Source organism: Bufo bufo, chromosome 1 (assembly GCF_905171765.1).
Source record: "Bufo bufo chromosome 1, aBufBuf1.1, whole genome shotgun sequence".
In the NCBI taxonomy this organism is placed as follows: domain Eukaryota; kingdom Metazoa; phylum Chordata; class Amphibia; order Anura; family Bufonidae; genus Bufo; species Bufo bufo.
Genome location: NC_053389.1, coordinates 58,694,182 through 58,707,282, shown reverse-complemented (window position 1 = coordinate 58,707,282; position 13,101 = coordinate 58,694,182). Strand labels below are relative to the sequence as shown.

Genomic DNA, 13,101 nt, shown 5'->3' with positions numbered 1-13,101 from the left:
TATAACTAATGAAAGGTATTTGGGAATATATTTAGAATAAAGTAATATTTAAGTATTCATTTTCTTAACATAGTATATACTGTATGCTAGAGTGTAAGACCCTCTTTTAACAACCATAGCAGAGAAGATCTATGACATAATACATAGTAAAACTATATTTCATTGATGACCTTATTCCCTCAGCTGTTGGCTTAGTCCTGACGGCTAAATGAAAGGGCAACTACTCCGATTAATTCTTATGGCTCTCTACAATGTTTGATACTAAAAGCATACTTCAATCTACCGGCCTCAAAGGGGTTGTGTCATCTCAGACACTAATAGCATATCACTAGGATATGCCATCAAAGTCTGATAGGTGAGGGTCTCCGCACCTATCTCTAGAAAGGGCCCCGAAAGCATGTACTGCATGCTCGCCATTTATTTCTATGGGAGTTCCAAAAATGGCTAAGCGTGCAGACGTTCCATGGAAATGGAGAACGCACTAGGCAAGCGTGATCACCACTCCATTTATTTCTATGGGACTGCTGGCCACAGCAGAGCAAGCACTCGGCTATTTTCGGCAGTCCCATAAAAATGAATGTAGGGCAGCCGTGCATGCTTTCCACTCTCTTCGGAGGTCCGGTTCTGGAGATAGATACGGGTCCCACCTCTGAGATATGCCACCAATGTATATGATGAGACAACCCCTTTAGGCACAATACGCTTGCTTGTTTTTCTTCCTACTTTGACTGCTCATTCAGTGTTTGCAGGGTATACCTTTCCTCTTCCCCTTGCTATTGAGGATCCTCAGGGTTCAGTCCTAGGTCTTCTCCACTTGTCTCTCTTCACTGCTCCTTTTGGACAAACTATCAGCAGATCTGGCTTCATTTTCTTGCTTTGGAAATGGCAAGAACTCTTAAGGTGCCCATCCATATTAGCTGGAAGCAACTGCAGCACCATTCAGCTCCATTCACTACAATAGGGACCGGTGGAGATCCGGCCGCAACCCAGCAAATATGGTCGGAATTGGCCAGACAAAAAAATGCTGCGCACAGTGGCTGTTGTCCAGCCAATTCTCGCCATGTTTCCCGGGTTACAGCCAGATCTCCAGTGTTCCCCATCATAGTGAATGGGGCCGGAAGGTGTCAGGTAGCATCCAGCAATGCCGGATGCAGACATCTTACGGCAAGCTGCTCCCTGTCTAACGTTGGTGTGAGACTAGCCTAAAATCAAAACAGAGAATTTCAATCAAAATGATTGTTGGGTGAAATTTATGAACAATTGCTTTAGAATAGTATCTTCTGAAAAGAAGTTGTCTGTATTTAAAACATTCACACAATAAGCAGACAAAAGATCTTTAGCTCAGAACGATTATTTTGGAGGAAAGATCTTTATTGCAAAGAATGTTCTCAAAGATTGTTCATCCTTCAACCTGTGTCAATGAAAACACAAGGGAAATTTTTACAACTGTCTGCAACATGATCATTCGTTAGATGATCATTCATTCCATCATCAATTTTCTTCTACCTGATGTGTATGGGCACCTTTATTGTGCTCTGATTCATTCTTGTCTTGATTGCTGTAACATTACTAGTCGGTCTTCCCTTCACTAAACTCAACCCTCAGAGCTTTATGCTGAATGCAGCAGCCAGGCTCCTCTTTCCATCCAAGCACTGTGACGGTCACCCAGCCACTACAGAATGCAATTTATTCTAATCACTCTTGCCCACAAAGCTCTCCACCCATAGTGCTGAACTGTCTCACCCTACACATGGTCTACTTTCTGTCAATTATGTAAGACCAACATCCTCCATAAGGCTTCTTTCACACTTGTGCTAGCAGGGTCCAGCAGGTTGTTCTGAAGTCCACTCCGGACCAATTAACAATAATGGGGACGGGCAGGAGGTCTGGCCGCAGCACAGCAAACCTGACAAAAGGCGGCCGGACAAAAACTACAGCATGCTGCAGTTCTTGTCAGGCCACCTCTCGGCATGCTTGCCGCGCTGTGGCCGGACCTCCGTCCTGTCCCCATTATAGTTCTAGTTTTTGTCCGGCCGCCTCTCAGCAAGTTCGCCGTGCTGCAGCCGGTCCTTCCCCATTATAATGAATGGGGCTGGAGCGGTCTTCCGGTGGCACATGTGGGCTAGCGTTAGTACAGATTCGGCAGGGGAACAGCCTGCCGGACACTGCTAGTGCAAGTGTGAAAGTAGCCTATTCGAAACCTCCCATTTGTCTCAAAGACTTTTCTTGTTCTGTACCAGTTTTCTGCAACGCGCTACAATCAGGTTATTCTCAGCATGCCCTAAAACCAAATCTTTTTAGGCAGGCCTAACATTCCCTAATCTAACTCTTTTACATTTTCCCTCTCTAAAATCTAAGGGCCAATTTCCATGGACCAATCTTTCAGCCAGTTGAGAACCAACTAAAAGTTCGTCATAATTGCTTTATTATCATCAGAAATGAGAGCTGCATTTATATGCAGCAATCACTTCTGTATGGGGACAGGCAATTTATACCGCGCTTGCTTGTCCCCATAGCAATTCATTGTTCCTATGCAGCAGATTGTTCTTTAGACAGTGCGGTCTGCTGCACAGTGTAAAGGGGGAATATTAATCACCAATATTTATGCAAATATCAATAATTAATATTCATAAATAGGAGCCGTCTATTGATGACTCCGCCTATTTATACCTTTTATATTAATAACACTACTTTCACTTTGCCTTACGCTAATCACTAAGCTAGCTGCATGCGCCTTACTGAACTATCGCTAATAACCACACGTTACACAGTTACAAATAAAACAAGATATTTATTAATACCTACAGTACACTACGCACGCAATACAGTACCATAAATTCAACACTAAACTACACGGTTCCCAAATTCCACCCACAGCTATCTAATACAGTACACACACACATATATATTAGCAGCCCACCCCACCTGGTTCTAATCCTATCCCTAAGGGAACAACGAGGGTTAACGGTGGTGCTGCAGGGGTGAATGCAGGCCACAGACACATAAATACAGTCAGAGGTACAGAATAGGGAGCAGGGATGCTCCTGCAGGGTTTAGGGTAGGGGATTGGTGGTAATGCTGGGGTACAGGGGAATTGGGGTATATGAGGGTAATGGGAATATGGGCAGGTATGGGTATGAGGGTAAAATATGGGTGGTGGTCGTTGGTGGGATAGTGGTAGGGGTTAATCGGAGGGATCCGTTGGTGGGATAGGGTAGGTGTATTCGTTGGTGGGACAGGGTATGTACGGATTAATATCGTTGGTGGTATAGGGGTTAAGGATACTCAACGCTCGTTGTCCAGAGGGTGCTCGTCCGTCTAGGGGTGATCCTCTTCAGGCGGGGTGGCGGCTGGGCTCTTCTCCCTTAGTGCAGGGGCCGCAAGATATTTATATCCGGCGGCCCGCGGGTGCGCGCCACCATCAGGAACACGTGGGTCAGCGCAGTGAGATGACGTCACTGCGCCAGCCCGCACATCCCCGGACAAGCGCGACGGGGCCGCGCCACCTGACAGGCGGGAGAAACCTTTGATCTCCCGCCTGCAACAATTCGCATTCCGGACAGCGCGATAGTAATCGCGCTGCCGAAATGCACATAATAGGAGGGGAGGTTTCTCCCCTCTTCCTATTATGCATAATTATCTCCAGCGGCGCTGGAGATAATTAATACAAAGGACTCTGATTCTATTGAATCAGAGTTCTTTGAAGCATACAGGATGACCGGACTCTTGTCCGGTCATTCTGATGCAATTAGCCATATGGCATCAGTGTGAATGCTTGGGGCACATTTACACTGATACCTCTGGTTTTGGTGGCATTTTTATATATGAGACTATGAGGGGGCACATATTTCCCACAGGGGCCACAATGAGCCCCTGTGGACCACTAAGGGCAGATGTGTGCAGATGCTGGGCACATCTGCGCACATCATCCTATGTATGTATGTATATGTGTGTGTGTGTGTGTATGTGTGTGTATATATGTATATGTGTATATATATATATATATATATATATATATATATTACGCACACGCACGCGAAAGTTTGGGCAACATTGTTAATCGTCATGATTTTCCTGCATAAATCGTTGGTTGTTACGATAAAAAATGTCAGTTAAATATATCATATAGGAGACACACACAGTGATATTTGAGAAGTGAAATGAAGTTTATTGGATTTACAGAAAGTGTGCTATAATTGTTTAAACAAAATTAGGCAGGTGCATAAATTTGGGCACTGTTGTCATTTTATTGATTCCAAAACCTTTAGAACTAATTATTGGAACTCAAATTGGCTTGGTAAGCTCAGCAACCCCTGACCTACATACACAGGTGAATCCAATTATGAGAGAGTATTTAAGGGGGTCAATTGTAAGTTCCCCTCCCCTTTTCATTTTCTCTGAAGAGTAGCAACATGGGGGTCTCAAAACAACTCTCAAATGACCTGAAGACAAAGACTGTTCACCATTATGGTTTAGGGGAAGCATACAGAAAGCTGTCTCAGAGATTTCAGCTGTCTGTTTCCACAGTTAGGAACATATTGAGGAAATGGAAGACCACAGGCTCAGTTCAAGTTAAGGCTCGAAGTGGCAGACCAAGAAAAATCTCGGATAGACAGAAGCGACAAATGGTGAGAACAGTCAGAGTCAACCCACAGACCAGCACCAAAGACCTACAACATCATCTTGCTGCAGATGGAGTCACTGTGCATCGTTCAACCATTCGGCGCACTTTACACAAGGAGATGCTGTATGCGAGAGTGATGCAGAGGAAGCCTTTTCTCCGCTTGAGGTGGGCTAAAGCACATTTGGACAAGCCAGCTTCATTTTGGAATAAGGTGCTGTGGACTGATGAAACAAAAATCGAGTTATTTGGCCATAACAAGGGGCGTTATGCATGGAGGAAAAAGAACCCAGCATTCCAAGAAAAACACCTGCTACCTACAGTAAAATATGGTGGTGGTTCCATCATGCTGTGGGGCTGTGTGGCCAGTGCAGGGACTGGGAATCTTGTCATAGTTTAGGGACGCATGGATTCCACTCAGTATCAGCAGATTCTGGAGACCAATGTCCAGGAATCGGTGACAAAGCTGAAGCTGCGCCGGGGCTGGATCTTTCAACAAGACAACGACCCTAAACACTGCTCAAAATCCACTAAGGCATTTATGCAGAGGAACAAGTACAACGTTCTGGAATGGCCATCTCAGTCCCCAGACCTGAATATAATTGAAAATCTGTGGTGTGACTTAAAGAGAGCTGTCCATGCTCGGAAGCCATCAAACCTGAATGAACTAAAGATGTTTTGTAAAGAGGAATGGTCCAAAATACCTTCAACCAGAATCCAGACTCTCATTGGAACCTACAGGAAGCGTTTAGAGGCTGTAATTTCTGCAAAAGGAGGATCTACTAAATATTGATTTCATTTCTTTTTTGTGGTGCCCAAATTTATGCACCTGCCTAATTCTGTTTAAACAATTATAGCACACTTTCTGTAAATCCAATAAACTTCATTTCACTTCTCAAATATCACTGTGTGTCTCCTATATGATATATTTAACTGACATTTTTTATCGTAACAACCAACGATTTATACAGATAAATCATGACCAGAGATGAGCGAACTTCTGTTTTAAGTTTGGCGTCTAAAGTTCGGCTTCCGGTTAGCGGAGGATCCCGATATGGATTCCGAATTCCGTTGTGGTCCGTGGTAGCGGAATCAATAATGACCATTATTGATTCCGCTACCACGGACCACAACGGAATTCGGGATCCTCCGCTAACCGGAAGCCGAACTTTAGACGCCGAACTTAAAACAGAAGTTCGCTCATCTCTAATCATGACGATTAACAAGGTTGCCCAAACTTTCGCATCCCACTGTGTGTGTATGTGTGTGTGTGTATGTGTGTGTGTGTATGTAATATATATATATGTATGTATGTGTACGTCTCAACCCTTCCTCAACACACAGCAACGATTATTTTTGGTGCTGGCAGAATGACATGATCACCCCATGAACGAGCGCTTGCTCATTCATCGGGTGATTGTTTGGAACCCTTTACATAGGCAGATTATCGGGAACAAGCAATTACTGTATACAAAGACTAGTGATGAGAGAAGAGAGCTTCATCTGAAATAGCTTGGTTTATAACTTCGGATTAATACTGTACGGAGATCCATCTCTGTACAGCATTAGAATGTATGGGCTCTGATGAGCCGAAGATAGTTATTCGCGAAGTCTTGCGTGACTTCATTGAATAACTTCGGTAATTGATTTAAAACTTGGAACCGAACTCGGGTTCCATTCTGACTGGTACCTCGAAGCAGAGTTTGGTTTCAAGTTTTAAAGTGGTTTTTCACTTTAAAAATCAATTACTGAAGTTATTCAATGAAGTCACGCGCGACTTCGCTCATCGGAGCCCATACTACTCCCATCTCTGTACAGTATTAATCAGAAGTTATGAACAAAGCGACTTTGGATATAACAAAGGCTCATCCCCCATAATTTGCCAGATCATGGGTCCATGTAAAAGAACCCTAACTCTTTATTTACCCCCTGATCCCTTCACTAGATAGCGGTGAATATAGAGACACACTGGCTGGATGACTGCAGCTGTATACAGTTGCAAGAAAAAGTATGTGAACCCTTTGGAATGATATGGGTTTCTGCACAAATTGGTCATAAAATGTGATCTGATCTTCATCTAAGTCACAACAATAGACAAACAAAATCTGCTTAAACTAATAACACACAAAGAATAAAAATGTTACCATGTTTTTATTGAACACACCATGTAAACCTTCACAGTGCAGGTGGAAAAAGTATGTGAACCCTTGGATTTAATAACTGGTTGAACCTCATTTGGCAGCAATAACTTCAACTAAATGTTTCCTGTTGTTGCAGATCAGACGTGCACAACGGTCAGGAGTAATTCTTGACCATTCCTCTTTACAGAAGTTTCAGTTCAGCAATATTCTTGGGATGTCTGGTGTTAATCGCTTTCTTGAGGTCATGCCACAGCATCTCAATTGGGTTGAGGTCAGGACTCTGACTGGGCCTCTCCAGAAGGCGTATTTTCTTCTGTTTAAGCCATTCTGTTATTGATTTACTTCTATGCTTTGGGTCGCTGTCCTGTTGCAACACCCATCTTCTGTTGAGCTTCAGCTGGTGGACAGATGACCTTAAGTTCTCCTGTGAAATGTCTTGATAAACTTGGGAATTCATTTTTCCTTTGATAGCAATCCGTCCAGGCCCTGACGCAGCAAAGCAGCCCCAAACCATGATGCCCCCACCACCATACTTCACAGTTGGGATGAGGTTTTGATGTTGGTGTGCTGTGCCTCTTTTTCTCCACACATAACGTGTGTTTCTTCCCAACACAACTTTGGTTTCATCTGTCCACAGAATATTTTGCCAGTACTGCTGTGGAACATCCAGGTGCTCTTGTGCAAACTGTAAACATGCAGCAATGTTTTTTTTGGACAGCAGTGGCTTCCTCTGTGGTATCCTCCCATTAAATCCATTCTTGTTTAGTGTGTTACGTACTTTTATAACCCTTTCCAGCTTTATGCAAGTCAACAATTCTAAATCGTAGGTCTTCTGAGAGCTCTTTTGTGTGAGACCTCATTCACATCAGGCAATGCTTCTTGTGAAAAGCAAACCCAGAACTGGTGTGTGTTTTTTATAGGGCAGCTGTAACCAACACCTTCAATCTCCTCTCATTGATTGGACTCCAGTTGGCTGACACCTCACTCCAATTAGCTCTTGGAGATGTCATTAGTCTAGGGGTTCACATACTTTTTCCACCTGCACTGTGAAGGTTTACATGGTGTGTTCAATAAAAACATGGTAACATATAATTCTTTGTGTTTTATTAGTTTAAGCAGACTGTGATTGTCTATTGTTGTGACTTGGATGAAGATCAGATCACATTTTATGACCAAGTTGTGCAGAAATCCATATCATTCCAAAGGGTTCACATACTTTGTTTTGGTTCATAACCTTGTTTAATAACAGGTAGCTAGATCATTGTACAAAACGAGCACTTTTACCTTTTGTGTTAGGCTACTTTCAAATCTGCGCTTTCCCTTTCCGCTTTTGAGATTCGTCATAGGATCTCGATAGCGAGGGAAAACGCTTCTGTTTTGTCCCCATTCATTGTCAATGGGGACAAAACTGAACTGAACGAAATGGAATGCACCAGAATAACGCTGCAAGCATGTGGTGCGGAGCAAAACGGATCATGACTCAGTGTAAGTCCATGGGGACGGATCCATTTTCTGACACAATAGAAAACTGATGCGTCCCCCAATGACTTTCAATGGTGTTCATGACGGATCCGTCATTGCTATAGAAGACCTAATACAACCGGATCCGTTCATGACGGATGCATGCGGTTGTATTATTGTAATGGAAGCGTTTTTGCAAGATGGATCCGCAAAAAACGCTAATGTGAAAGTAGCTTTAGCCTGATGCCAGCAAATTGTATAAAACTGAAAATAATTCTATACTCATCTTTTTGTTTCTATGCAGTTCCCAACGCCGTTCTTTACAAGACCTGAGGTGGCATGACCACTGTTGCCTATCACGGGTCTCAGCGGTGTTGTGCCTTATTTATTATTAAAGCGCCATTCATCCCATGGCACTGTAAATATGATAAGCGGTGTAGATACATAATATTGCAATAAGCATAAACAAGACGAGTTACAAACTGGTACAGAAGGAGAGAAGACCCTGCCCGCAAGGGCTTACATATACTGATCAGGCTAGTGGCCTTGACATAGACCTTGAGGTTGCTGTGGTCCTGTATACAAAGAACAGGGGGAGGGCCAGTGGTGGGACACTGAGAATGGTGCAAAAGAAACAGGTGAGTATAGGATTTTCTGCCATCAGGCTACATTTCAGAATTTCTCCTGCCATCAGGTTAATAAAAATAAGCTAGCTGGCTAAGTATAAGGGCCAGTTCACACAGTTTTTTGGAACTGATTTTGGCATGCTTCTGCCCAGTGTTGGACTGGGGCGCCTAGGGCCCACCAGTTAAATGTATTCTAGGGGCCTGCTGTACAGCTGCATGCAAGTATCACCGGCCCCTCTTAAACTTCACCACCACATGTTTTTAAGTAGTAATCCACTCTCTAGATCAGGGATGTTCAACCTGTGGCCTTCCAGGTGTTGCAAAACTACAACACCCACCATGCCCTAATAGCTGTAGGCTCTCCAGGCATGCTGGGAGTTTAAGTTTTGCAATAGCTGGAGGGCCACAGGTTGGGCATCCCTGCTCTCTAGATGGTGCCTCAGAAGTACATTTCCAGGAAACCTAGTCAGTTTCCTGCTGATTGGCTCCTGCCTAGCTATTCGTGCCAGGAACACACTAGCTGTGATACTGTACGCTGTATGTAGTGCAGTTGGTTTACTGTGCCATATGTCAGTTGTGCGGGGGGTGGGGGACTAGGGGCCCACCTTGGCTCAGGGCACACCAGGGGATTCACCTGGTTCCCTGTGGGCCAGTACGAGCCTGCTTCAGATTCAAAAACATCTCAAACCGATTCATTTCAATGGGAAGCAGCAATTGATTTTTTTTCAAAAGGGCATGCTGCTTCTTTTTTTTTTCCATATCTTGGGGAGGAATCGGTTTATTCTGAATACTACAGTCCAATATAGTATATCTTCCATGTACTTTACGATTTAGTTATAATAGCCTGCCTACATTCAGTGCGTTGCCTGTGCCGTTCATGGCGTGCCCTAAGCTGATGAATGGCATGAAAAGTCTAAGGCATATTGGTACACCATAGACTTTTTTTCCAGGGTGCGGGTGTCCACAGAGAGGGCTCGAAGTGCCGCCCAGGGCACCCGTGCCATAGGTTCGCCACCACTGACCTAGACCAATTGGAGCAATGAATATGGAGCTCTCTGGACCCATGTGAGGTACGGGGCTGGTTCTAGCTTTGTTGGAAAGGTATTGTCATGTCCAATATGATGTCTACTTATCATTTTTTTTTACATCAATCACTGCTTAACCCTTTAAATGTTGCCGCTTTATTTTACATCCTGAGTCATAGGCCTTGATATATCATACCTTCACTCAAGAATTCTGGTGTCAAAGTCACAGAAATAGGGCTTTTGCGACTTTTTACTCGCTTGCACAAAATTGTGCAACTTTTTACCACTCACTCCAGTTTTATAATGTAGGTGAAAAAGTGGGTGTGGTTAGCTATGTTAATGAGTTTCACTCCAGATTTATCATAGAGACTTTGACTTTTTGTGACTTAAAAAAAAATAATAAATCTCACTCCAGGAGGAGGGTGGAGTAGGAAAACTGGAGGAGCTTCTCTAGACAAGTGTTTGGTCTAAGAATAAGCCAAATTTATGAAGTAACATGAGATATTTGATAAACGTGGCATAAAGTACTCCAACACAGAAATCTCAGGAAATATATCCTAATCTGTTACTGTCAAAGAAATGCAAATTAAAGAAATGATACATGTCAATCCGTTAATGTTACATCTTCATATAATCTTCCAAATTCTCTTCCTATAGGCCAAGCTGGGACTTCCACTTGCAGCGCCCGTTCGCTTCCAGTATGTCTCACATATCGTCTACCATCAAGAGATATACGGACACAGACTACTCAAAAAGTTACGTTGGATATGGTTCCTATGCTTCCAACCACAGCTCTTCATTCAGTGATCGAAATAAACTGTCTTACAAGTCCACTATGAACAGCCCATATTACAGCGGCGCTCCTCTTCGTTCTTACGGAGATCTTGACCGAAGCCTTCCACCCTTGGACTTACCCATAAAAAGGACAGACATCTTGGCGCGTTCTCCATCCAAATATACACCAAATGCCTACTCCTTCGGCTACAACAGCAGTTATTCTATCTTTCAACCGTCCCCCATTTCCTCACTGACTCGTAAAAAGTCATCCAGTCATACAGACCTGTCTCTTGGGTTCTCTGAACTACGTACCTCTGATGCTTATTGCCCTCGTAGCCCAGGACTGACACGATCACGCCATGATTTGGATAGTACTTCTCGGACTACCCGTGCATCCAACTATGCTGAGTATGGTGATGTCTATGGTAAAAAAAGAAGCTCCACTAATGGATTTGGACTGTCTTGTGCAGCAGCACCAGAACCTGTCGCTTCACTCGCAAAGTCCCGATTCACATACTCATACGAGAAGAATGAGGGATCCAGTGGTAAAGAGGCGCCGGTATGTGTAATTTCCTTATAGCTTGAATGTGTGTAAAAAAAACACTAAAAATTACTATAACGCACTCGACTACTTGTACTAATGAATATATACAAATGTGGCTTTATTTTTTCAATGCATTTAGCAATGATCAAAACTGGTGTAAAGTAGAAATGGCTTAGGCTACTTTCACACTCGCGTTTTGTGCGGATTCGTCATGGACGGATCCGTTCAGATAATACAACTGTCTGCATCGGTTCAGAACGGATCCATTTTCTATTGTCAGTGAAAACGGATCTGTCCCCATTGACTTACATTGTGTGTCAGGATGGATCCGTTTGGTTCAGTTTCATCAGATGCAGGCAGCGTTTTGGTGTCCGCCTCCAAAGCAGAATGGAGACTGAACTGATACATTCTGAGTGGATCCTTTTCCATTTAGAATGCAAACTGATGCGTTTTGGACCGCTGGTGAGAGCCCTGAATGGATCTCACAAACGGAAAGCCGAAACGAGAGTGTGAAAGTAGACTTAGTTGCTGTATCAATCAGATTCCACCTTTTATTTTCCAAAAGAATTGGAGGAGGAGGAGATGACAAAACGTCCCCTGACTGAGCAGAATTTTCAGGGCTAGAGATCAGCGCCGCCGCAAAGAATGGAAAGTGAGCTAATCGCTTTAACGTAACTCTATTTGGGGTCATTTATTAAGGAATTTGCGACTATTTTAGTACAAAAATAACAATATTAACCACCTCAGCCCCCATAGCTTAAACACCCTTAATGACCAGGCCACTTTTTACACTTCTGCACTACACTACTTTCACCATTTATTGCTCGGTCATGCAACTTACCACCCAAATGAATTTTACCTCCTTTTCTTCTCACTAATAGAGCTTTCATTTGGTGGTATTTCATTGCTGCTGACATTTTTTATTATTAATCGAAATTTAACGATTTTTTTGCAAAAAAATGACTTTTCACTTTCAGTTGTAAAATTTTGCAAAAAAATGACTTTTCACTTTCAGTTGTAAAATTTTGCAAAAAAAAGACATCCATACATAAATTTTTCTCAAAATTTATTGTTCTACATGTCTTTGATAAAAAAAAAAAAGTTTGGGTAAAAAAAAAAAAATGGTTTGGGTAAAAGTTATGGCGTTTACAAACTATGGTACAAAAATGTGAATTTCCACTTTTTGAAGCAGCTCTGACTTTCTGAGCACCTGTCATGTTTCCTGAGGTTCTACAATGCCCAGACAGTAGAAACACCCCACAAATGACCCCATTTCAGAAAGTAGACACCCTAAGGTATTTCGTGATGGGCATAGTGAGTTCATCAAACTTTTTATTTTTTGTCACAAGTTAGCGGAAAATGATTTATTTTTTTTCTTACAAAGTCTCATATTCCACTAACTTGTGACAAAAAATAAAAACTTCCATGAACTCACTATGCCCATCACGAAATACCTTGGGGTGTTTTCTTTCCAAAATGGGGTCACTTGTGGGGTAGTTATACTGCCCTGGCATTTTAGGGGCCCAAATGCGTGCGAAGTAGTTTGAAATCAAAATGTGTAAAAAATGCCCTGTGAAATCTTAAAGGTGCTCTTTGGAATGTGGGCCCCTTTGCCCATCTAGGCTGCAAAAAAGTGTCACATGTGGTATCGCCGTACTCAGGAGAAGTTGGGCAATGTGCTTTGGGGTGTCATTTTACATATACCCATGCTGGGTGAGATAAATATTTCTCTCACCCAGCATGGGTATATGTAAAATGACACCACATACCACATGTGTGACACTTTTTTGCAGCCTAGATGCGCAAAGGGGCCCACATTCCTTTTAGGAGGGTATTTTTAGACATTTGGATCCCAGACTTCTTCTCACGCTTTAGGGCCCCTAAAATGCCAGGGCAGTATAAATAC

The 13,101-nt window shown here is 43.0% G+C and overlaps 1 protein-coding gene across 2 annotated transcripts in view; it reads left to right on the top strand.

Moving 5' to 3' along the window:
* USP2 (ubiquitin specific peptidase 2) overlaps positions 1-13,101 on the top strand; it is a 128,157-nt gene that overhangs the window by 58,209 nt on the left and 56,847 nt on the right. For both annotated transcript variants that reach the window (XM_040425048.1, XM_040425054.1), the window contains exon 2: positions 10,532-11,210. In XM_040425048.1, the coding sequence (XP_040280982.1) occupies positions 10,575-11,210 (636 nt within the window). In that variant the 5' untranslated portion in view covers positions 10,532-10,574. The remainder of the gene's footprint in view (positions 1-10,531; positions 11,211-13,101) is intronic.